Source organism: Balaenoptera physalus, assembly GCF_965194825.1.
Source record: "Balaenoptera physalus genome assembly, chromosome: 15".
In the NCBI taxonomy this organism is placed as follows: domain Eukaryota; kingdom Metazoa; phylum Chordata; class Mammalia; order Artiodactyla; family Balaenopteridae; genus Balaenoptera; species Balaenoptera physalus.
In genome coordinates, this window is record NC_138894.1 from 66,675,492 (window position 1) to 66,700,203 (window position 24,712).

At 37.3% G+C, this 24,712-nt stretch overlaps 1 protein-coding gene across 9 annotated transcripts in view; it reads left to right on the forward strand.

Moving 5' to 3' along the window:
* Positions 1–24,712, forward strand: part of DHX57 (DExH-box helicase 57) — a 59,753-nt gene that overhangs the window by 7,779 nt on the left and 27,262 nt on the right. For 4 of the 9 annotated variants that reach the window (XM_082427650.1, XM_082427651.1, XM_082427649.1 and 1 more), the window contains exons 2-11: positions 4,627–4,844; positions 10,331–10,489; positions 11,498–11,683; positions 12,285–13,123; positions 14,678–14,856; positions 16,645–16,766; positions 17,743–17,938; positions 18,481–18,605; positions 22,658–22,791; positions 23,709–23,763. In XM_082427650.1, coding sequence (XP_082283776.1) covers positions 4,633–4,844; positions 10,331–10,489; positions 11,498–11,683; positions 12,285–13,123; positions 14,678–14,856; positions 16,645–16,766; positions 17,743–17,938; positions 18,481–18,605; positions 22,658–22,791; positions 23,709–23,763 — 2,207 coding nt within the window. In that variant the 5' untranslated portion in view covers positions 4,627–4,632. Of the gene's footprint in view, positions 1–4,626; positions 4,845–10,330; positions 10,490–11,497; positions 11,684–12,284; positions 13,124–14,677; positions 14,857–16,644; positions 16,767–17,742; positions 17,939–18,480; positions 18,606–22,657; positions 22,792–23,708; positions 23,764–24,712 lie in introns of those variants that run through there. The other 5 variants (XM_082427652.1, XM_082427648.1, XM_082427654.1 and 2 more) reach the window with 4 other exon arrangements.

A 24,712-nucleotide genomic window follows, 5' to 3' on the forward strand; every position in this document is an offset into this window, starting at 1 on the left:
TGTATCCTACTTGGACTCCTTAGAGCTTCCTGGCTGTGTAGGTTATTGTCTTTCAATAAATTTGAGAAGTCTTCTGCTCTTATTTCTTTTAATATTTTTTCTGCTCTTTTCTCTCTTCTCCCCACCCCCATCCTTCTGGTGCTCCTATTATGCATACTACTAACTTTGGACTTAGTTTGGGTGTAGTTAGTTTGGCTTAGTTTGGCCTTAGTTTGTTCTTCTTTTTCTGGTTCCCTGAGGTGTAAATTTAGATGGATTATTTGAGATCTTTTCTTTTTCGTAATGTAGGCATTTATTGCTTTAAACTGTCCTCTTAGAACTCCTTTTGCTGCATCCCGTAAGTTTTGGTATGTTGTGTTTCCACTTTCAATTGTTTGAAGATATTTTAAAATTTCCCTCTTGATTTTGTCTTTGACCCATTGGTTGTTCAGGAGCATGTTTTTTAATGTCCACATATTTATGAGTTTTCCAGTTTTCCTTCTGTTATTGATTTCTAGTTTCATACCATTGTGGTTAGAAAAGATGCTTGATCTGATTTCAGTCTTCTTAAGTTTGTCAAGACTTGTTTTATAGCCTAAGATATGATCTATCCTGGAGAATATTTCATGTGCATTTGAGAAGAAAATGTAGTCTCCTGCTTTGAATGGAATGTTCTGTGTATGTCTGCTGGTCCATTTGGCTTAAATTATAGTTCAAGTCCAATATTTCTTTACTGATTTTTCTTTCTGGATGATATGACCATTGTTGAAAGTGTGGTATTAAAGTCCCTTATTATTATTGTGTTGATGTCTATTTCTCTCTTCAATTATGTTAATATTTGCTGTATATATTTAGGTGCTCTGATGTTGGGAGCATAAATACTTAAAATTGTTAGATTCCCTTGATGAATTGACCCCTTTATCGTTATATGATGATCTTCTTTGTCTCTTGTTACAGCATTTGACTTAAAGGCTATTTTGTCTAAGTATAGCTACCCCTGCTGTCTTTTGGTTTCCATGTGCGTTTACTGTCTTTTACATACTTCAGTTTCAGTCTATGTGTGTCTTTAAAGCTGAAGTGATTCTGTTGCAGGCAGCATGTAGTTGAGTCTTGTTTTTTTTTTTTTTTTAACTTTTTAAAATTTATTTTTATTTATTTATTTTTGACTGCATTGGGTCTTTGTTGCTGCATGCAGGCTTTCTCTAGTTGTGGCGAGCGGGGTCTACTCTTTGTTGTGGTGCATGGGCTTCTCATAATGGTGGCTTCTCTTGTTGCGGAGCACAGGCTCTAGGCACGAGGGCTTCAGTAGTTGTAGCATACAGGCTCAGTAGTTGTGGCTTGCGGGCTCTAGAGCACAGGCTCAGTAGTTGTGGCGCATGGGCTTAGTTGTTCCGCAGCATGTGGAATCATCCCAGACCAGGGCTCGAACCTGTGTCCCCTGCATTGGCAGGTGGATTCTTAACCACTGCACCGCCAGGGAAGTCCTGAGTGTTGTTTTTTAATCCATTCAGGTACTCTGTGTATTTTGATGGGCGAATTTAGTCCATTTACATTTAAAGTGATTATTGATAGGTAAGGGCTTACTATTGCCATTTTTTTTTTAAAGATTGATTGATTGATTGATTGATTGATTGATTGCTATGTTGGGTCTTCGTTTCTGTGCTAGGGCTTTCTCTAGTTGCAGCAAGTGGGGGCCACTCTTCATCGCGGTGCACGGGCCTGTGCGGGCCTCTCACTATCGTGGCCTCTCTTGTTGCGGAGCACAGGCTCCAGACGCGCAGGCTCAGTAGTTGTGGCTCACGGGCCTAGTTGCTCCACGGCATGTGGGATCTTCCCAGACCAGGGCTCGAACCCTTGTCCCCTGCATTAGCAGGCAGATTCTCAACCACTGCGCCACCAGGGAAGCCCACTATTGCCATTTTGATCGTTGTTTCCTGGGTGTTTTATAGATCCTTTGTTTCTTTCTTTCTCTCTTGCTGTCTTCCTTTGTGATTTGATGATCTTCTGTAGTGGTATGCTTTGATTCCTTCCTCATTATCTTTTATGTATCTACTATAGATTTTTTTTTAAAACATCTTTATTGGAGTATAATTGCTTTACAATGGTGTGTTAGTTTCTGCTTTATAGCAAAGTGAATCAGTTATACATACACATATGTTCCCATATCTCTTCCCTCTTGCATCTCCCTCCCTCCCACCCTCCCTATCCCACCCCTCTAGGTGGTCACAAAGCACCGAGCTGATCTCCCTGTGCTATGCGGCTGCTTCCCACTAGCTATCTATTTTACATTTGGTAGTGTATATATGTCCATGACACTCTCTCACCCTGTCACATCTCACCCCTCCCCCTCCCCATATCCTCAAGTCCATTCTCTAGTAGGTCTGTGTCTTTATTCCCATCTTGCCACTAGGTTCTTCATGACCTTTTTTTTTTCCCTTAGATTCCATATATATGTTTTAGCATACTGTATTTGTTTTTCTCTTTCTGACTTACTTCACTCTGTATGACAGACTCTAACTCCATCCACCTCATTACAAATACCTCCATTTCATTTCTTTTTATGGCTGAGTAATATTCCATTGTATATATGTGCCACATCTTCTTTATCCATTCATCTGATGATGGACACTTAGGTTGCTTCCATGTCCTGGCTATTGTAAATAGAGCTGCAATGAACATTTTGGTACATGACTCTTTTTGAATTATGGTTTTCTCAGGGTATATGCCCAGTAGTGGGATTGCTGGGTCGTATGGTAGTTCTATTTTTAGTTTTTTAAGGAACCTCCATACTGTTCTCCATAGTGGCTGTATCAATTTACATTCCCACCAACAGTGCAAGAGTGTTCCCTTTTCTCCACACCCTCTCCAGCATTTATTGTTTCTAGATTTTTTGATGATGGCCATTCTGACTGGTGTGAGATGATACCTCATTGTAGTTTTGATTTGCATTTCTCTAATGATTAATGATGTTGAGCATTCTTTCATGTGTCTGTTGGCCATCTGTATATCTTCTTTGGAGAAATGTCTATTTAGGTCTTCTGCCCATTTTTGGATTGGGTTGTTTGTTTTTTTGTTATTGAGCTGCATGAGCTGCTTGTAAATCTTGGAGATTAATCCTTTGTCAGTTGCTTCATTTGCAAATATTTTCTCCCATTCTGATGGTTGTCTTTTGGTCTTGTTTATGGTTTCCTTTGCTGTGCAAAAGCTTTTAAGTTTCATTAGGTCCCATTTGTTTATTTGTGTTTTTATTTCCATTTCTCTAAGGGCTGGGTCAAAAAGGATCTTGCTGTGATTTATGTCATAGAGTGTTCTGCCTATGTTTTCCTCTAAGAGTTTGATAGTGTCTGGCCTTACACTTAGGTCTTTAATCCATTTTGAGTTTATTTTTGTGTATGGTGTCAGGGAGTGTTCTAATTTCATACTTTTACATGTACCTGTCCAATTTTCCCAGCACCACTTATTGAAGAGGCTGTCTTTTCTCCACTGTATATGCTTGCCTCCTTTATCGAAGATAAGGTGACCATATGTGCGTGGGTTTATCTCTGGGCTTTCTATCCTGTTCCATTGATCTATATTTCTGTTTTTGTGCCAGTACCAAACTGTCTTGATTACTGTAGCGCTGTAATATAGTCTGAAGTCAGGGAACCTGATTCCTCCAGCTCCATTTTTCGTTCTCAAGATTGCTTTGGCTATTCGGGGTCTTTTGTGTCTCCATACAAATTGTGAAATTTTTTGTTCTAGTTCTGTGAAAAATGCCAGTGGTAGTTTGATAGGGATTGCATTGAATCTCTAGATTGCTTTGGGTATCTACTATAGATTTTTGCTGTGTAATTTGTTTTGTTTTGTTTTATATTTTTGCTTTTTACCATGAGACTGACATAAAACATCTTTTAGTTGTAACATTCTATTTTAAGCTGATAACATCTTAACTTTGATTGCATACAAAACTCTACAGTTTTACTTCCCCGAGGCAAAGTCTCTGAGCCAAGGCTGTGTTTCTGCAAGTGTATATGTAAATATAAATTTTACTTATCAAATTATGTATTAAATACATGAAAACATCTCTTCTCAACTAGAGTTTTTTAAACCCTATGGGAGACCTAACCAGATCAAAATGTAGCATTGGACCCTACACACCCTATGTATGATTTGAAACTTCTCCATGTGTTTCTTTTTTTTTTTTTTTTTTTAAGTTAGCGACTATGCAAATACCCATTAATGGGGAATTTTTTTTTAAATTTATTTATTTATTTATGGCTGTGTTGGGTCTTCGTTTCTGTGCGAGGGCTGTCTCCAGTTGCGGCAAGCGGGGGCCACTCTTCATCGCGGTGCGCGGGCCTCTCACTATCGCGGCCTCTCTTGTTGCGGAGCACAGGCTCCAGACGCGCAGGCTCAGTAGTTGTGGCTCACGGGCCCAGTTGCTCCGCGCATGTGGGATCTTCCCAGACCAGGGCTCGAACCCGTGTCCCCTGCATTGGCAGGCGGATTCTCAACCACTGCACCACCAGGGAAGCCCTAAACTGGCCCTTTTAAAGTATGCATTTTCCTTTTTTCTTTAAAATAGGCTATATCCATAACTTTGACAAACAAAGGAGTATTATACTTGTCTGATTTTTATAATGTCTGCATTACTTTTTTCTCTTGCAGGTGAAAATGAGTTCTTCAGTAAGAAGAAAAGGCAAGCCAGGGAAAGGAGGTGGAAAGGGGTCTTCCAGAGGAGGAAGAGGAGGCAGAAGTCATGCTAGTAAATCTCATGGGGGTGGCAGCGGTGGCGGTGGCATTGGTGGCAATAGAAAGGCCTCAAGTAGAATTTGGGATGATGGCGATGACTTTTCTATCTTCAATGAATCAAGGCGTTCATCCAGGTCATTATACTCTTTAAATGTTCAAATATGAAAACAGTATCAATTCCTGATCTATGGACAACAGATGACTAAGACAAAGGGGGAAAATGCCAAGTAATTCTGGCCAACTTATCTTCCTCTTGTTTTAAAGCCCCCTCTTTGTAACCTTTTCTAAAGGCATGATGGCAAATAACACCTTTTGTTGGGCCAGGGATGGGGGTGGTGCTTTGAAATCTGAAGTTAACTTTAACTTCCACATGACACTGTGAATTGAGTATAATATTGTTATTGTAATCAGTATTACTAGGAAAGTAAATATTGGAAATGGTGAAGGTGATGAAAATTATTTTAAGTATTTCTTAGGCATTGTAGTTTGAAGGTCCCCAAATGAGATCTGGCTATACTCCATCTGTCTAGTTGATGAATTATCTATTTTCCAACCAGATCAACCAAATATTTACTGGAACTTCATGTGATGACCAGTGGTAGATATCATACCCAGGCTTTTCTCATGTTCAGCTTTTAATTAGTGAATAAATTCTGATAATTCTAATGCATGTTTAATGAAAGTAAAGATTTTACTACTGCATGTTATGCAGTGTAAATATAAAATTCTCGTTGTTTCTCAAATTGCACTTCAAGCTGTTTACTTGAATTTTTAGAGATGGAGAGACTTCTTTAGAGCTGTGTATATACACACATACATACACACACTCTTTTGTGGGAATAATTCCCAACTAAATATTACTTAGAAAGGAATATAGGTGAGTGCTGAAGTTCAGCTGCATCATAAATGCTTTTAACTTAAATGAATTCAACTGTATGTATTCAGGAAAAAAAGAAAAAGAAGAACCAATAGTATATAAGTAGTTAAACTTGCCGCAAAAGGAATCTGGGCTCCGCAGTGAACAGGATACGGGAGAGGAATGTGCTCATCCCTCAGTCAGTCTCAGTTTCCAAGTGCTTTTTGTAGTTTAAGCCTCTTGATGTACTGAGTATGTGATAATAATGTTTAAGTATATATTTCTTATACATGGTCTCTACCATAATCAAATATTTCACCTGGTATGCAACCAGAGAATCTACATTTTTTTTCCATTCTAAATGAAAAATGGTCATTTTGGACATACTGAGAGATAATGTATCTGTCTCAAACTTGACACTTTTTTAAGAATCCTCCAGAATAATCTAAAACTATACTTTCACCTTAGCTGCTGACTTAAGAACCTAAATGCTGAGTTAGATGCAGCTCCATTCTTTCTGAAAACACTGACTTTTTAGGTTCTTAGAGTCTCAGACATTCATTCATGCAGGAAATATTTACTCAGTGCCTACCATGCACCAGGCACTGTTTTAGGAACCAGGATTACAGCGATGAATAGAATATTGTCCTTGTCTTCATAGAAGGAGGTTTGAGGTATAAAGACCATAAACAAAGGTATAATAATAGGTCAGATGGTAAGTGCTATGGAGAAAAATAAAGGATAAAGGGATAGAAAATACTGAAATAGATTGCTGGTTGCTGTTTTCTATGGAGTGATCATTAGAGAAGAGTTCTCTAATGATGTGTCATTTGAGCCAGGACAAGAAAGAAGTAAAGGATAAGCTGTGAAGCTATCTAAGGGAAGAACGTTCAAGGCAGAGGGAACGGCAGGTGCACAGTTCCTAAGGCAGGAGTGTGCTTGGAAGATTTAGGAGATGGCAAGGAAGCCATGTGGCTAGCATGGATGGGTAAGAAGTGATAGGCAGTTAGATTCGAGAGACTCTACTGTATAGGATGTTTTAGGCCATTCTAAGGATTTTGTTTGTTTTTGTTTTTTTTTTAAGTTTTAAAAGTCATGTTCATGGAAGTGTAATTTACGTTCAGTAAAACTCAACCTAAAATTTGACAAATGCAATCATCGCCATAAACAGTTCTTCAAAACTCCCCCATGCCCTTTGCAGCACACTCTTCCCTGACCCTTAGGAATCCATTGATCTGTTTTCTGTCAAAGGGGTCAGATATAATCATTAAAATGATTTATTATAGAAAAAATCATAAGCATATAAAACCAAGTTTTTAAAAGGATACTTTGGAATATATAATCTTTAGAATAGTCGAAAGAATGGGATTTTAAAATAACCTTTGAAAATTAAAGCACAGTTGAGAAAGTTATCTTAGGATAGTTGTAGAATAGCTTGTCTAGTTATTGTGTCAAGCTTCAGGCTGGGGCTGGTCAGTAGAAAAACTATTTTAAATAATGGAATTGAATTCTACAGACGTTCTCAATGGGGCAGACACACATTCTCACAGGTATTTGGCACCTTCTCAAAAGTTCACCCCTGCTACCACCAGGAAACGTCAAGGAAAGCAAAAACATCTGTTCTGTATATATCAGTCATCACATGTTCAAATACACCTTATCTACCTGAAATGCTTCTTCAAGCGCCACAATTCTGTCTTTCAAGCACCAGCCGTGAGGTTTGTCAGCATCTTGAACTGGACTGAGCCAAGTCACGTGCCATGGCCAAAAAGGCCATTACAAGGACTTTGGCTTTGCTTTGAGTAAAATGGGAAGCCATTGAAGGGTTTGAGGCAAGAGTGTGTGACATCAATCACTCTAGCCAGAGTTACTGCTATTCAGTATATCCCTTCATGTGAATTAGAAAATGGTGCCCCTTTCTTTGGGCAGTTATAGCTCCAGGGTGGATGTCTTGGCAAGCAGAGCATAGACTGGATTTTAGCTCTTGCTGTCCCCTCCTTCCCTACTTTAGGACCCTTTGCATAGTGTATAGTCTGTGCACCCATATTCAGTGGCCCTGCCTCAGTGTGCTCTGTGGAGAATAGACTACAGGGGGACATGGGTTGGAAGCAGAAAGACCAGTTAGAAGGTACACTCCAAGTGGCAATTTCATAGGCAATTTAGTGTATAAGTCTGGAGTTCAAGGACAAGATCTAGGCTAGAGAAGTAAATGTATGAGTCCTCTAGGAATAAATGTGCTTTAAGGCTATGGGACTGGATGAGATAGGATATAGAGAAGAGGTCTGAACTTTGAGCCCTGGGGCACTCTAGGCTTTAGAACTGAGAGAGATTAGGAAAATGAGACAAAGTAGATTGAGGAGTTGCCAGTGAAGTAGGAGGAAAACTAAGCTTATTTCTGGAAGTCAAGGAATGAAGGTGTTTTCAAGGGAAGTATCCAGTCAGATTGGATTGGATACTTAAAGGGAATCCGCAAGTTGTATAAAAAATGCTTCTAACAGGTCAAGAAAAATGTGTTCCAGGAGTTCCCTGGTGGCCCAGTGGTTAGGACTTTCACTGCTGTGGCCCCAGGTTCAATCCCTGGTCGGGATCTAAGATCCCACAAGCTGCGTGGCACAGCCAATATAAAGAAAAAAGAAAAATGTGTTCTGACAATTGTCCACTGGATTTGGCAATGTGGATAGCATGGGTAACCTTGACGAGAGCTGTTTGGTTTAGTATACTTAGTGTGGAGAAAACCCTATTGGAGTGTGTTTCAGAGAGAAGACGAAAGAAAGTGGTGACAAAGACAATGATTTAGATAACCCTTTGAGGGAGTTTTGCTCTAAAGGGCAGGGGAGGGAGGAGAGATAGGACAGTAGCTTGAGAGGGATATGCAGTCAAAGGGAAGTTTTTTTTTTTAAGATGGTAGACGTTATATAGCATGTCTGTACGCTGATGGAACTGATCCAAAGGAGAATGAAGAACTGATGATCTGATGATGTAGAGGGGGGGATAAGTGCTGGAATGATTTCCTTGAGGAGGTTAAAGAGATTGTATATACAGTATACAGAGGGACTGACTTTAGGATCAAGGATGGTTCATCCTTAGGAACTGGAAGGAAGGCAAAGTATAGGGGTTTACAAATAAGAGGTAGATGAGATAGGAGCATATGGAAGTTCTCCCCCTACCCACCCACCCACCCCCCCCCTTTTTTTTTTTTTTATACTAATCATGAGGAAACAATCAGACAAGTCCAAATAGTGAGAATTCTACAAGACAGCTAGCCTAAGTGCTTCAAAAAAGTCAATGCCAGGAAATAGGTGGGGGAACTATTCTAAATTAAAGGAGTTTGAAAAACAGATAACTAAATGTCATTTTAAGCTAGATACTCAATCAGAAAATCTGTAGAAGACACGATTGAGGCAGTTAGGAACTTTGAATATGGATTATATATTAGATGATATCAATATAAAATATCTCGTGAGCAATAAGAGTATTGTGGTTATATAAAAGTATGTCTCTGTTCTTAGGAAATAACACGCTGAAGTATTTAAAAGTGAATGTGATGCCTGTAACTTACATTCAGATGGTTCAGCAGAACATGCACGTACATATATGGGGGAGCAGATATATATGCATATATGTGTGTGTAGAGAGAGAAATAAGAAGAGAAGGGCATAAATGTGTGTGTGCATTTAAGTATGGCAACTGTTAACAATTGGTGAATCTTGGTAAATGGTGTTAATTTCTGCAGATTTAAAATTTTTTGAAACCAAAAGGGGAAATAATGAATTTGGGCTAATGTTTCTTTTCAGAGGTTGCAACTAAGTGGTTAAAAACCACAGCCTATTCTATTTTCTCCTTTGCTACCCAGTTTTGCGAGTGTAAGTGTGTGGTTCTTTTCAAAGTCTCAATAATATGTTGGATTTTCAATGCAGAGAAAGTTTCTGCCATTTCCCTAGATTTGTGAAAACGTATAATGAAACATGCCAAGTGAAAAAAAGAAATTTAGTGAGTAAAGTTAAACTTCAGAGCTGATTATTGTTTTAAATATTAAAAAGTATCCCTAAAAAAAAAAATCTAAATTCCAAAAATGAAAGATTGGTGAAATAAATTCTAGTACCTCTATATGTATGTGTAACCATTTAAAAGTTAAGTTGTAGGAAAATATTTAATTTGGTGGAAATGACAGTTTTATTTTGATAAGGAAATAAAGCAAATTATAAAAGATTATATGTGCTGTACAATTTTATAAAAAATGTATGTGAAAAAGACTGATGTGATTTAAGATGACTTCTGTTTTCTTCTTGGTTCTCTACTTTTCTACAGTGAACATGTATTATTATGATTTTTGTAATCAGGAAATAATAATTTAGGTAAATATTTCAAAAATAGGGCCTAATATTCACAAGATAGGACTCTCAGTTGTTTTCAGATCAAGTACCTCAAATAGAATGAAATATGTACTCTTTGTATGTAGCACATTTCTTTTGAACATCCACTAGTGCAGAAGGAGTCATCATAGCATTACTTTCTCCAGAGGACTTTTGAGTTAGTGAAGCCAGATTTAATGATGAAGCATCGAATCAGGTTTTTCTCCAGCAGTTTCAATATAATGAAGTCTGGTAAATACTGTAGAAAATAGAGAGTCTCTTCACATTCATTGTCATCTTTTGTAGGGTATTTGACAGTCCAGTCATGTTGTATATATTTGGGGGCCCTGAGGAGAGTGTAAAAGTTCTGCTCACGGATAAATGTGTAATTTTGTTCTTGTGTCCTTTGCAGACCTAGTAACAGTAGCGTGAGCAAAGGGGACGCACACCCCAAATGGAAGCCTGAAGCCAAAGTGCCCCTTCAGACTCTACATATGACTTCTGAGAATCAAGAAAAAGTGAAAGCTCTTCTCCGAGACCTGCAAGAACAAGATGCGGATGTTGGATCTGAGTAAATTATTTTATTTCAGTAAATTACTATATTGAGGAAGATGCATTGGCAGTGTGAGGGTCCTGTGTGTCTTTGGAATACTGTATCAGTACTGATCCTGTAGTGGCTGTATAACTCGTTGAAAGTGAGTCAAGAGAAATACAAGAATAATTATTCAGCAACAGTTTTAGAGTGAGTTGTTTTGCAGTATCTGTGAGCAATGGTACAGATCGCCTTTTCATCTTTACTTTTTCTAGGACAGTGCTAATATGGATTCAGTAGTTGCTTTCTTGATAACCTTTCAAATAAAACCTTGTAGTGAGCAAGTAGAAGCATTGTTCTAGGAGCAAATATTGAGTTGATCAGATGAAGTCTTATGATTGCACTTCTCATGACCATCTGCCTAAGAGAAAGATTGTTTTAGACTTTTGGCTATTTTGCTTTGTGATTTCAGTTGGAGAGGTTAATCCTTTCCATTTGCCAGAATTAATGAACGGTCAGCCATGAACAGCTCAGTTTCCATCCTATCTACAAATCGCTTATCTGTCTTAAATTTAGGAAAGGTGGTTATGCAGCAAAGCAAAAAAAAATAGCGATGGTTTTTACGAATGAGAAGAGAGAGAGGATAGCCAAGGCTTCTGTAGTTAAGAACACAGACTCTGGGTCGGACTACCTTGGTTAAAAAATCTAGTTGCTCTTTACTTTATAACCTTTGGCAGTTACTAATCTTCTCTTAAATTTTAGTTGATCATCTGAAAAAAAAAAAATAGAGATTCCAGTCTGGCTGGGTTATTGGGAAGATTTTCAAAGAGATAGTACATATAAAACATTTAACATAGTACCGGGCAGGTAATAAGTTCTGTTACTTGCTGAGCTATAAATTAATAGGTCAATAAAAAATTAAATCAGTGACTGAATATTGGTCAGGATTCTCTGTCCTTTGGTTCCTTGAATTAAATTCTTAGACTCTTACTAAATTTTTCTTTGAGGTAAGTAGAAATTAATATATGAGAATGTTACTTTTGCCAGAAGAGGTGTTTCTGGGGAGGACGAAGATGATGAGCCTGATGACGATGACGAGCAGTACTGGTCAGCTGGACGAGAAGCTTCCCTCGTTCCCGACTCAGATCCTTTGCAATGTGCTGGCTCAGGCCTGGTGGAGCCGCAGTATCCAGAATTTACAGCCTCAACACTTGCAGTGCAAAAACTTTCCAGGTTTGCTTTCATCATTTATGGGAAAATTAAAGGAAACTGGAAGTGTATTATAAACGCACCTACCTCTCCTTGAATACTTTCGTGTTGTGTGTGTTCCAGCGGTACCTGATACGCCCAGTATCCTCTCTTTTAGGATAGGGAGATGAAGGAGGAGTTAGTACACTTTTTTTTAATATATATATAAATTTATTTATTTATTTATTTTTGGCTGTGTTGGGTCTTCGTTTCTGTGCGAGGGCTTTCTCCAGTTGCGGCGAGCGGGGGCCACTCTTCATCGCGGTGCGCGGGCCTCTCACTGTCGCGGCCTCTCTTGTTGCGGAGCACAGGCTCCAGACGCGCAGGCTCAGCAGTTGTGGCTCACGGGCGCAATTGCTCTGCGGCATGTGGGATCTTCCCAGACCAGGGCTCGAACCCGTGTCCCCTGCATTGGCAGGCAGATTCCCAACCACTTCGCCACCAGGGAAGCCCCTATCAGGTGCACTTTTTCAAGACACAAACCCTGCCTATGTATAGTTATGCCTTCCCATATATGTATTTAAATGAATTTCTCTTTTGAGGTTTGATATTACTCAGTCTTTTTTGTCATCTTCTCACTTGGCAGGTATGGTTTCAACACCGAGCGCTGTCAGGCAGCCCTGAGAATTTGCGATGGAGACCTGGGGGCATCACTGGAACATCTGCTCACCCAGTGTTTTTCAGAGACATTTGGAGAGAGGATGAAGATCTCTGAGGCCGTTGCGCGTATAAGCTTGGATGAGTGTGTGGAACAGCGACAGGAAGAGGCCTTTGCTCTCAAGTCAATCTGTGGAGAAAAATTTATAGAAAGAATTCAGAACAGAGTCTGGACCATTGGATTAGAACTGGGGTATTTGGCGAGTAAATTCTGCAAATCCAAGCAAAAGGAACGTACCAAAAATATACAGGAGACATCACTTGAAATCTGTAAATTTTACCTCAGAGGAAATTGCAAATTTGGATCAAAGTGCAAATTCAAACATGAAGTGCCCCCAAATCAAGTTATTGGAAAAGCAGAAAGAAGTGTAGATGATTCCCATCTAAATGCTGACAAAGATGCATCTTTTTTATATGAACTTGAAATTCGATTTTCTAAAGACCACAAATACCCCTACCAAGCTCCCCTTGTGGCATTTTATTCCACCAATGAGAATCTACCTCTGGCTTGTCGTTTACATATTTCTGAGTTCCTTTATGGCAAGGCCTTGACATTTGCAGAAACTTCAGAACCTGTTGTATATTCTTTGATAACCCTTTTAGAGGAAGAATCAGAAATAGCCAAGTTACTAACAAATACCCATCACAAGTACAGTATCCCTCCTGTGAACTTTCTGCCAGTATCCTCTGGGACCAGAATAAATAATCCTGTCTGTCATAAACCAGTGATTCCAAGTAATTCGTTTCTTTCAAATCAAATTCCAGAAGGTATGTCAGGCACTGATGCGGTGTTGTGGAGGCGGGGTTTGGAATGATGGATTACAGCAATCAGAGGCTCTGAGGGCCGGTATAGGGTCTCCCCTGAGCTGTGACCTGACTTTACTTGTAAGGCCTAATTCTGTCACTGTGTCTGGCTCCCTGAATTGAAAGTTTGTTGTGATATATAAGTTTATTCTAGCAGTCGAGGGCTGGAAGAACCTTAAAGCATCCTTCCAGAAAAGTCTGTTTCGTGTAATCCATTTGGTTTCATGTGATTACTTCTGTTATTGTACATAGGATTACTTTAAAATGAGTTTTTAGAGATACTTCTCTTTCTATACCACCATCCGTACCCCCCTGCTTTTAGTACGCTAGACCCCCAAAAGTCATTAGGGGATGTCTCTCTTTATGGGTCCCTAAATCCTCAAATAGAGAAATGTTTGTACAAGCCTCTGGCTTCCTCCAGATCCAAGAGTGCCGTACAGATTCTTACATCACAAGTAACCCCCCTTTCAAAGTTCACCGTAGGATCTCTCTTATTTTTTGCCACCTTTCTTTTAGAGCAGCAAGTTTTATTATTTCCCAGGAGTTCCTAGGTAAATGTCAACAGGTAGAGAACAGTGAACCTGCACCGAGATGCGGATGCTGGACAGCCGGCTAGGTTCCCTCACTGGCCCCTTGACTCGCTCCCAACCTGCAGCGAGTTCTAGCACTCAGATGTGTTCCTCAAGAAATGACAAACTGTGTGTCGTGAACTTTTTTTTTAAGATAACAGCTTTATTAAGATATAATTTGCACACCATAAAATTTACCCTTTTGAAGTATACTATTCAGTGGTTTGTAGTATATTAACAGAGTTGTGCAACCATGACCACTGTCTAACTCTGGAACGCTTTCATCACCCCAGAAAGAAACTCTGTACCTGTTAGCAAGTCACTCCTTATTTCTCCCTTCCCCCAACCCCTAACAACCATGAGTCTATATTCTGTCTCTATGGATTTGCCTATTCTGGACATTTCATGGAAATGGAATCATATAGTAAATATGTGGCTTTTTGTGATTGGCTTCTTTCACTTAGCATAATGTTTTCAAGGTTCATCCATGTTGTAGCGTGTATCAGTACTTCATTCCTTTTTATTACTGAATACTATTCCATTATATGGACATACCACATTTCATTTATTGATTCATCATATGATAGACATTTGGGTTATTTTGTGTCATGGAATTGTAGGTACACTTGCAAATATTTGAAACTTTCAGTTAATTCCTGAATGTACAGAGTCCACTGGATTAACAAGGCAGGGCATGATTTTCTTTTCTTTGTTTTTAATTTGGTTTAACCAAAGCCACTTAACACTTGATTAAAGTTTATTTGGAGATGCATTTTAAGTTCTTTAGCAGTAGAAGTAGTAGTGTGGAAATGAATGAACTTGTTTTATTCAAGCTTTAACTTTTTCTCCATTTATAATTTTTTTGTTGTTGTTACTTTGTTAGATAGTGACTTTTCCTTGCTAAAGAAAGGGCTCTATATTGAAAACGTTTCCTTTTATCCCCTTCAAGTTGAAAAAGAATCAGAGCCTGAGGAGGAGACAGATGAGGATGAAGGTCCTGCACCAGTTATGGTGGAGAATGAAAGCTATGTCAACCTTAAGAAAAAGATTTCCAAAAGATATGACTGGCAGGCAAAATCAGTACGTGCTGAAAATGTCAAAATCTGCAAGCAGTTCCGAATAAAACAGGTAGGGTATTCTGAGGGAATAGCTAGCATTGTCTCCCTAATGTATGGATGAAGGGATTAGGAATTAGGAAGCTTTGGCTACTCTCTATGGTATACTTTCAGTTCTCTTTTACTCTGATTTGTCAAAGTTTCTGCATGCCACAGCAAACTTGTATGCATATTCTAGATTTGGAAAATCCAATGGCTGATGAAAATGAAACACATATATACCAAATATTCTGAGAATCATGTGGCTTTGTTACTATGATAGAAATCTGATAAGTGAAAGGAAAAGTAGTACTGTGATTTACATTAGAAATAACAGTATAGTAAAGGAGAAGGATAAGGAGGGACTCTTACCCCATTTCAAAGGCTCACAGGATAAATAATTTGCCCACGGTCACATAGCTGGTAAGTGGCAACACAGGGTTTCAATCTAATTCTCTCTATTTTCAAAGTCCATGTTGTTTTTACCCCATTCAGGGGTAAAAATAAGATTATTTTAAAAGAACTCATAAGTGAAGTATTAGGGCAGAGTTGGATGTAGGATAAAGACGAGTTGCTTAACCAGTTCGGGGATTAGATTAGATGCTATCTAAGGCCCTTCTGATTCTAAAGTTCTGTGATTCTGATTTTTGACAGAGTATATATATAACACTAGTACATATATACTGCAACACCCATAGAATGTCAAATTGACTAGAAAATCGTGCCATAAATAATAAGATGGTGGAAATAAAAAATTACACATTCAGTTTGAACAGTGTGTTTAGAGGTGATAAAATTACATGCAGAAAATGTGTATGTTAATATAAATGTTAGTATAAATTTCTTACATTAGTCAAAAATACATCCACAGTTTTAACCTACAGTACAATGTTTATAGCATTGGCCATTAGATGTCAAACTGAATTACATAGATGTGGTGATTGGCCAAAAAGAAACCTTTAAATGAGGGAGTACTCAAAAACAAAACAAAACAAAAAAAAGATGAGGGCGTGTTAGAAGGACTTAGGAATCAACCTGGAAAAGCTCCCAATGGCCAAAATGAAATAATGAGAGCAACAAAATAAATTGGATTATATCTTAGGTATTGGATGTACAGTATTGGATTATAACCCAGAAATTTTAAAAAAAGAAATCTATAAATCCATACCAGTTTATTTTTATTTATTTATTCTCGACAGATAAAAATTGTATATATTTAAGATGTTAAAAAAAAAAAAAGAAGAACCATTTAGTGAGTGCTGTTACTGTTAGTGATTTTGGTAAAAATCTGATACTGTGTAGAACTACGCTGTCTTGTATGGTAGCCCTTAGCCACGTGTAGCTATTTAAAGTTAAATTTATTAAAATTAAATAAAATAAAAAATTCAGGTCCTCGATAGCACTGATCACAGCTCAAGTGCTCAGCAGCCACATGTAGCCAGAGGTTGCTATGTTGGACAGCGCAGACAGAACATTTCCATCGGCACGGAAAGTTCTGTTGAACAGTGCTAGTATAGAGACTTACAAAAAGAGCTGGATAGGTGCTAAGCAAGAGGGGTTATTTCTCTTATAAGATCCTTCAGTTCATTCAGATATAGGAAAGCCACACAGATCCCACAGCTTATTCTGGCTGATTCTCTGAACAGCCTTCTGACTAAAGTCACCAGCATCCAACCCCCAACAAATCTGCACTTTCTGTCTCTAAACAAATTGGTGAAGAAAGAGAAGAAAGGGTAGGTCTAACTATGGGATTCCACATTCAGAGCTTTGTGAAAGGTGATTGAAAGTAACCAAACTGATGTCTTATCTTTTATTTTATTAGGCCTCCAGACAGTTCCAGTCAATTCTGCAAGAAAGACAATTACTCCCTGCTTGGGAAGAAAGAGAAAACATTCTTAAATTGTTGAGCAAGCACCAAGTGCTTGTTATAAGTGGTATGACTGGGTAAGAATGTGATTTATTTGTAATGCAGCTTTCATCTATAAATACGGTGTGTGCCCTGGTTACCACCACCAGTTCTACTTTTAAAAAAAAACAGTTGCTGGTGTTATTTGTGCTTTTTCCTGTCAAATATTAAATAATATTTCACAGAGGCAAATAATGTGGCAACTGTAGCCAGTAGAGCCAAATTACAAAAAACAAACAAAACTCAGAAATTTAGGAATTTATAGATATTGTATACCTCTGCCTTAACATGATTTTAAGGCAAAAGGCCTAGCTGAAGGCTTTTAACAGGGCCCATTTTAAAATGTAAAGGACAGTTCCAGAACATTTAGCTTGAAACTTCAGAAATAAATTTTCTAAATTTATTCTGATTTCCTTAAAGCTTTTGTTTAAGAACTTAGGGTACATTATTTTTCCTGTTCCACACTCTCCATATGTTATCCAAACCTATTTAGCAGGGACAAGTTGCAGGCTTAATCTAGTTCTGTATTCAAGGGTCTTCAATTTAATAATTACATTTGTGCCCAGATTCACAGATATAGTAGTAACTTTGTATCTTCCAGTTTCTTATCTTTTTAACCTCAGTCAGTACTTTGGTATAGCCAAAGCAATACCACACCAATGGGAAAAATATAAAGTATTTTAATAATCATAATACTCCTGTTTCTTTAGGATTCATATGTAGCGTTCACATTCCTGGAGGCATTTATAGACCTTAACCTAATGTTTATTCAGTAGTCCCAGTTTTACAAATAATAGTAAACTATTATTTGATCGCCCTGTTAACCTAAGTGCAAATTCCTAGGAGTTATCAGCTGTAGGTTGTAAGTCAGTAGGTAGGGTTAGAAGATAGATGAAGCTGAACAACTTTTATTCTAGTTAGCTTCTTACTTTCCTCATTGGATATGATTGCTTCTTTAGTTAACTAGAGCACTTGAAAACTCTTATTTTAGGACTTATTTGTTTTGACATACAGATGTGGGAAAACCACGCAGATTCCACAGTTTATTCTGGATGATTCTCTGAACGGACCACCTGAGAAGGTGGCTAACATCATCTGTACCCAACCCCGACGAATCTCTGCGATCTCTGTCACCGAACGCGTTGCTAAAGAAAGAGCAGAGAGAGTGGGTCTGACTGTGGGATACCAGATCCGGTTAGAAAGTGTCAAGGTTTGTATGCTTTTCTTATTTCCTGATGAGAGAAATTTACAATTTTCCAGTATAAAGCGCCCTTGGGGTCTGGAGATTCTGGGCAAGTTGGAATATATACTTCAATAGGGCTGAAGTCCTTTTAGAAATATTTTGGTTTAAACTCTTATTGGGGTGTACTTAATTTCCTCTGTAAAGACCTTCTATTCTTTATTGGCAGAAGTGATCTAGTAGGTGCTGCTTTGTTTCTAAACTGGGATTTAATGCATTTAACCAAATATGGAATGAACAAAGGCAGACTTGATTTCATCACTCACTGTTATTTTTATGTTTTATAATAATTTTTGAATGCTTTCTATGAGTCTTAAAATTTTGATGTAAAGTAGAAGAGCTTTGTTGTTGCCAGCAAGAAACTATGCATTTAGTTTCTTGGTTTATATTAAATAGAACTGCTGGTGTTTTCAGTATTCTTTATCCCTATCCATTAAAAATGGCTTTGCCAGGAAAGTGTTTCCTTTTTTCAGAAAGTTCATTAAAGCTCTCTATGCCCTTTTACGTGTAAGTCCTCAGCCACCAGACTGTTATACTGCACCACAGGAGTGCTGCTAAGAAGGCTAGAGGGGGACACAGCCCTACAAGGAATCACCCATATCATTGTTGATGAAGTCCACGAGAGGACAGAAGAAAGGTAAGGCAAAGGTTTTCCAGGTGAACACCCACACACATCAAATGAAGACATGGCTGAGAGAATTTTATTCTGCTTCCAGTTAAGTTCCTAAGAGCTAGTAACGGTAATTGCCATAGAGAAGGCTTAAGTTAGAGAAGAGGAGCTGCCTTCCTGGTCTCCAGGGTCTGTGACACGAAAAATGCTAGGAGAGCACATGTTCATCACTGGAAGAGTCATCCTGTTAGATGGACACCGTCTAATAAGAGGCAGCATGCTGAGCTGGGTGCTGTACTTAGCAGGAATATCAGATGCAATGCATGCTGTAGCTGATGGATTGGTCAACATGTGCTTCCTTCTTTGTGCATTTGGTCAGTCATTCAGTCCTGACGTTCATTCATATATTTACTGAGCCTGCATTAAGTGCCAAGTGGCCTATTAATTGCTGGGGATACTGGAGTGAACAAACATATATGTTTCCCCTTTATCTCTTATGGTCTGATAGGAAAAACAAATAATGAACAGGTAAATAAATAAGTAAATAACTACAAATTGGAATAAGTACCATAAAGGAATAAACAGGATGCTGTGTTTGGGGGGAGAGAGCCATGAGATAGTCAGAGATTATATCTCTGAAGAGATTACATTTAAATTAAAAACAGAAGTGTGAAAAGGAGTCTCGTGAGACATATGAGGGCAAGGTCATCATTTGCAAGGACTCTGCAGTGGTAAAGGGCTTCATGAGTCCAAAAACTGGAGGAAGGCCAGCGCAGCTGGTATGTAGTGAATGAGGGGAAAAGTGACAGCTAAAAAAAGCAGGAGACTATGCACCATTAATAATAAAGCATTTGGATTTTACTTTAATGGAATTGGAAGTCATTAAAGGGTCAAGGTATAAAATCAAAATTCTCAATATTTTAAAATGAAGGGCCAGGTAAATAGATGGCATTGATCATAGTTTGTCGTGTAGATCATGCTCTAAAGTAGTAAAAAAGTAGTGGGAAAAAGAGAGATGATCCTGTGCAAATCATGAGGCTTTCCCAAAAAGGACTATATTATTATAAATATCTTGAGAAGAAGAAAGTCTGAGTAAAGTTGATGGGCTGACAGAGAAGCAGAAAATAGATCATAGCAAAACTAAAAAAAAAGAAACAAACGTGAAAAGAGGTCCCAGCTATTGCTGATAAAAAGTTTTTAAAAAATGAACAGGGAAGACATGTAAACAGAAGACTATTTGTTAGAAGAAATAAATACACTAATATAGTAGTAATTAAGAAATATAAAGAAATTTGAAACTAAAGAAAAATATTTTTATATAAAAAGAATGTATCAGGGAATTCCCTGGTGGTACAGTGGTTAGGGCTCTGTGCTTTCCCTGCCGGGGCCCTGGACTTGATCCCTGGTCGGGGAACTTAGATCCTGCAAGCAGCACGGCGTGGCCAAAAAATTTTTAAAAGAATAGATCAAAATAAAAAATATTTCCTGGAACAAGACAATAATAAATTTTAAATAGCTATATAGAAAACACTGAAAATCTTTGAGGGGCAAATAATCTTTACATAGAGACTCCAGAAAACAGTAGGGAAAAAAATAAATGGTAAATAATGTCATTTTGCACCTAAATGTTAAAATGAACATTTGAAAGAATTTATTTTAACAGAATCACTGAACAACCTGGAAGAGGGAATCAAATAAAACATTCAACCAAACTAATAATATTTAAATGATTGTATTGTAAAAATAAATTTTTAATTTTAGGGGAAATTATATCCAATGTAATTTTGAACATAAAGAATAGCTTTGGGTTTCATAACATTTATACTTCCACAAACTCAGTGAAACTGGAAGATAGCACTGGATCTGGTTCCTGGCTGCAATGATGTTCTCAAAAAGAGATTTTTATAAAACCTAATGACCTATAGAATATCAACAGTTAAAAACAAAGTATTTTCACATCCAAATAAAGATAAATTACACACTGGAGAAGGGAGATTTGAGCATTTACAAATACCAGTCTTTGGAAATGGAGTATACAAATTATAAGAAAAAGTAGGGGAACATTTGCTAGCTCTGACTGAAAATGGCAGAAAATAGGGGGTGGTGGTGTGATGAATTGGGAGATTGGGATTGACATATATACACTAATATGTTTAAATGGATAACTAATAAGAACCTGCTGTATAAAAAAATAAATAAAATTTAAAAATTAAAAAAAAAAAGTAAAATCTAGGAACCAAGATCAGTTAAAAAATAAATAAGATAAAAGGTTGAATATAGAAAAATTATAATTATATTTGTTTAAAATTTTTAATACATTTTCTGATCATAGAGATAATGACATTATTCTGACACATTTAGGCAATATTAAATGTCAAGAAGAAGAATTTCTGTCCCTTATAGAACTGCTAATTACATGTTAACAATTTGTTCTGTTTTCTTCTGGGAATATATTGGGAGTTAGCAGAGAGATGTATATCCACAAACACTATTGGGATTATATAGTGTTGTGTGCTGCATTTGATCTAATATTTAATATGAGAGCATGAACTGTCTTTGAAATTATTGCTAATAATTGCATGAGGAAATTCTAACGTGTGGATGTACCATAAATTACTTAACCATTTACCTATTTTTATATTATTTTCTTTTTCCCTAAAAAAGAAACAGAATAGTCATAAATGTAATTAAATTAGCTCATTAAAGAAAACTAAGTAGTTCAAGAATATACTCATTAAAAATTCAAACAATACAGATAAAGTGAAAGTCCCCTGTAACACTCCCAAACCATTCCCAGTCCCTGCCCCAGAGATAACTATGGTGATCAGATTGGTGATATGTCCTACTATACATTGACATATATGCTTGCTTTGTCAGAAATAGGTACTTTTATTTCCAGACCTTTTTTTCTTATACAAATTATATATTCATTTAGTAAATTAACAAACATTTACTGAGCACCTACTATATCCCAGGCAGTGTTCTAGATACTGAGTAGTATCTTGTAGAACAAAATAACCAAAATCCCCATCCTCATGGAGCTTATATTCTAGTGAGAGAGCCCAACAATAAGCAAGATAAAGAAGTAAATTATAAAGTATGTTTGTTAAGTGCTAAGAAGAGAAAGGGTAATATGAAATGCAAGGGAGGGGAATATTTGAAATTTTAAACATAGTGGCCAGGGAAGGCCTAGCTGAAAAGGTACATTTTGAGTAAAGACTCCAAGAAAGTGAGTGAGTGAGGTACCTCTTGAATGTCTGGGAGAAGCCCTTTCTAGGCACATTAATAACATGTGCAAGGGACCTGGGGTCCATGTCTGAAAGACAGCAAGGAGGACAGTGTGGCTGGAGCCAAGTGATAAAGGGGGAGAGCGACAGGAAATGAGTAGTGAGGGTACAGATCATGTCACATAGGGCCTCGTTAGTGAGGACTTTGATAAGAAGTCGTTGAAGGATTTTGAGCAGAAGAGTGGCACAATCAGATTTACATTTGTGCAGAATTATTGGTCTACCATACTGAGAATAGATTTTAGGGGGGCAAGGGCTGAAACAGGGAGACCAGTTAGGACATTGCTGTTCTGCGGTACATATTGTTCTACAACTTGGGTTTTTTTCACTAACAATATCTCTTAGAGATGTTTTCATGTCTGTATCTAGAGCTCTACTTTATTCCTTTTATCTGCCTCATGTTATTCCTTAGAATGGTTGATAACTGTAATTAACCATTTCTTGGTTGATAGACATTTCGGTCTTTTCCACTGATTTACAAACAATGCTATAATGAAAATCGTTGTATATACCTCTTTATGTACATGTAGATATCAAGAAGTGGAATTATCAAATGCAATGATGAATGCTATTGGTATTTTGATTGGCACTACACTGAATTTAGTTTATTTGGTGGGAAATTGATGTCTTTATAACATTAAGTCTTCACATCTAGGAACATGACACATCTTTCTATGAGTGTTATAAATTTTTTTCACATAAGTCTTACACTTACTTGAAATATGTCAAAGGTTATCAATTTTCATGTATTAAATTTGTTTGATCCTCAGGTGTTTCTTTTATTTCCTCTAGTGACTTCTTACTGCTAGTTTTGAAAGACATTGTGTTGCAGAGACCAACTCTTCAAGTTATTCTGATGAGTGCAACTTTAAACGCTGAGCTCTTTTCAAAATATTTTAATTCCTGCCCAGTTATCACTATACCAGGTGATTAAAATCCATCAGTAAATACGTATTGTCCTAATAAGCAAATATAATTATTTTAAAGTTCACTTGAGATATAAATGAATGAGTATTTATACCTCTTTCTAGAGAAGAATTGATTAGTTTATAACAAATAAAATCATAACCATATAATGAAATTAATAAAGAGGTAATGTTGTATTCACTTGCTGGGAGATTTTAATTTATATGTGCTTTAAAAAAAAAAGTCTAGGTTATTAGGATTTCTAGCATTCTGTTGTGTTTAACATCAAAATGTGTGTTTATAATGGTACTCTATCATAAAGGGAAAAGTTGTATCTGTGTGTAGCATATTTGTTCATTGCTGGTTCTGCTAAACTTGTGGATATTGGTCCACTCTGGGAGTAAGTGAAATTGGATAGTCTGTGTCTTCTTTTGGTGCTTTCACAGTCTCATTGTGGGATTAATTTATCACCTTGGGCTTTGGTTTATCATTCTGCATTTGATTGCTAAAGAACAATTTGGAAACACTGAGTGGTGATTAATTCGTTCTAGTTATAGAGGATATCGACAGTAGATTTAAAGATGAAATTACATGCTTGATCTAGAATACAGTTGTTGACTGTTTAAAGGTCCCCTGCAGGGAAGAAGAGGGGGATAAGAAGGTTTAACAGATTTTTTTTTTTAAAAGGTTAAAAAAAGTCTTATTAGCAAATGATCATCTCTCCAACTATGCACTTCTGTTTTATTTACTAACTGGAACGTACTCCTTCCATTTTTATCATGAAAAGCTTGTTTTGAATACTTGTAAGACCACAGAGTAAATATAGTACCTTATTGTGCCAAGCTTCGTTTTAAGACAATTTTGCATATACAAACAGTTTCAAGATAGTTGAACGGGTATTCTGAGACTTTCCTGTTTTATTTTCTTGTTTTCCTAGGTCGTACATTTCCTGTTGATCAATTTTTTCTGGAAGATGCAATTGCTGTGACAAGGTAAGGAAGATATTAATTGAAGTTTGGTGAAAGTCCTTGAAAACAGAATTACTATTTTACCTCAGTGTGCCTGGATACTAATAAATGGGTTAATTTTTCTTCTAATTTTTCAATTTGAGCATTTTGTTTTCCCCTTTCAGCGAATATTTATTATACAAATTATTTGAATTCAAAGGCAATATTATATATTAAGAGTACTGACTCAGGAATCCCTAATGTAGACTAAGGACCTTGGGTGATAATGATGTATGGATGTCGGTTCATCAGTTTTAACAAATGTACCACTCGGGTTGGGGATATTGCTAATGGGGGAGGCTGTGCGTAGGGGAGGGAGCAGGGGGTATATGGGGAATCTCTGTACCTTCTGCTCAGTATTGCTGTGAACCTAAAATTGCTTTAAAAAGTAAAGTCTGTTTAAAAAATGATGGGGAATTCCCTGGCGGTCCAGTGGTTAGGACTCGGCGATTTTATTGCGGTGTCTTGGGTTCAGTTCAATCCCTGGTCAGGGAACTAAGATCCCACAAGCCATGTGGCATGGCCAAAAAAAATCAAATTAAATGAAAATAAATAAAAAATTAAAAATGATGGACCAAATCTATGGAGAATTTAACATGGAAAAAAAGAAGTACTAATTCTGCAGACAGACTGCTAGTATTTAAATCCCTCTACTTACCAATGTAACATTGGTGAGTAGCTTAATCTCTCTGTGCCTTAGTTTCATCATATGTAAAGTGAGCATATTAATAGTAGCCTCTTCAAGAGTTATGAGGATTAATTAATACTTGGAGTTAATACTTGCAAAGTGCTTAGAACTGTGCCTGGCATATATCAAATGCTTTATATATGTTAGCTATTATTATCATTATTATTCTGCCTTCAAGGATTTTGCAGTACATATGAGTGTATAAGTTCTATACCGGATAGAAGGTGGTAATGTCTATTGGATACC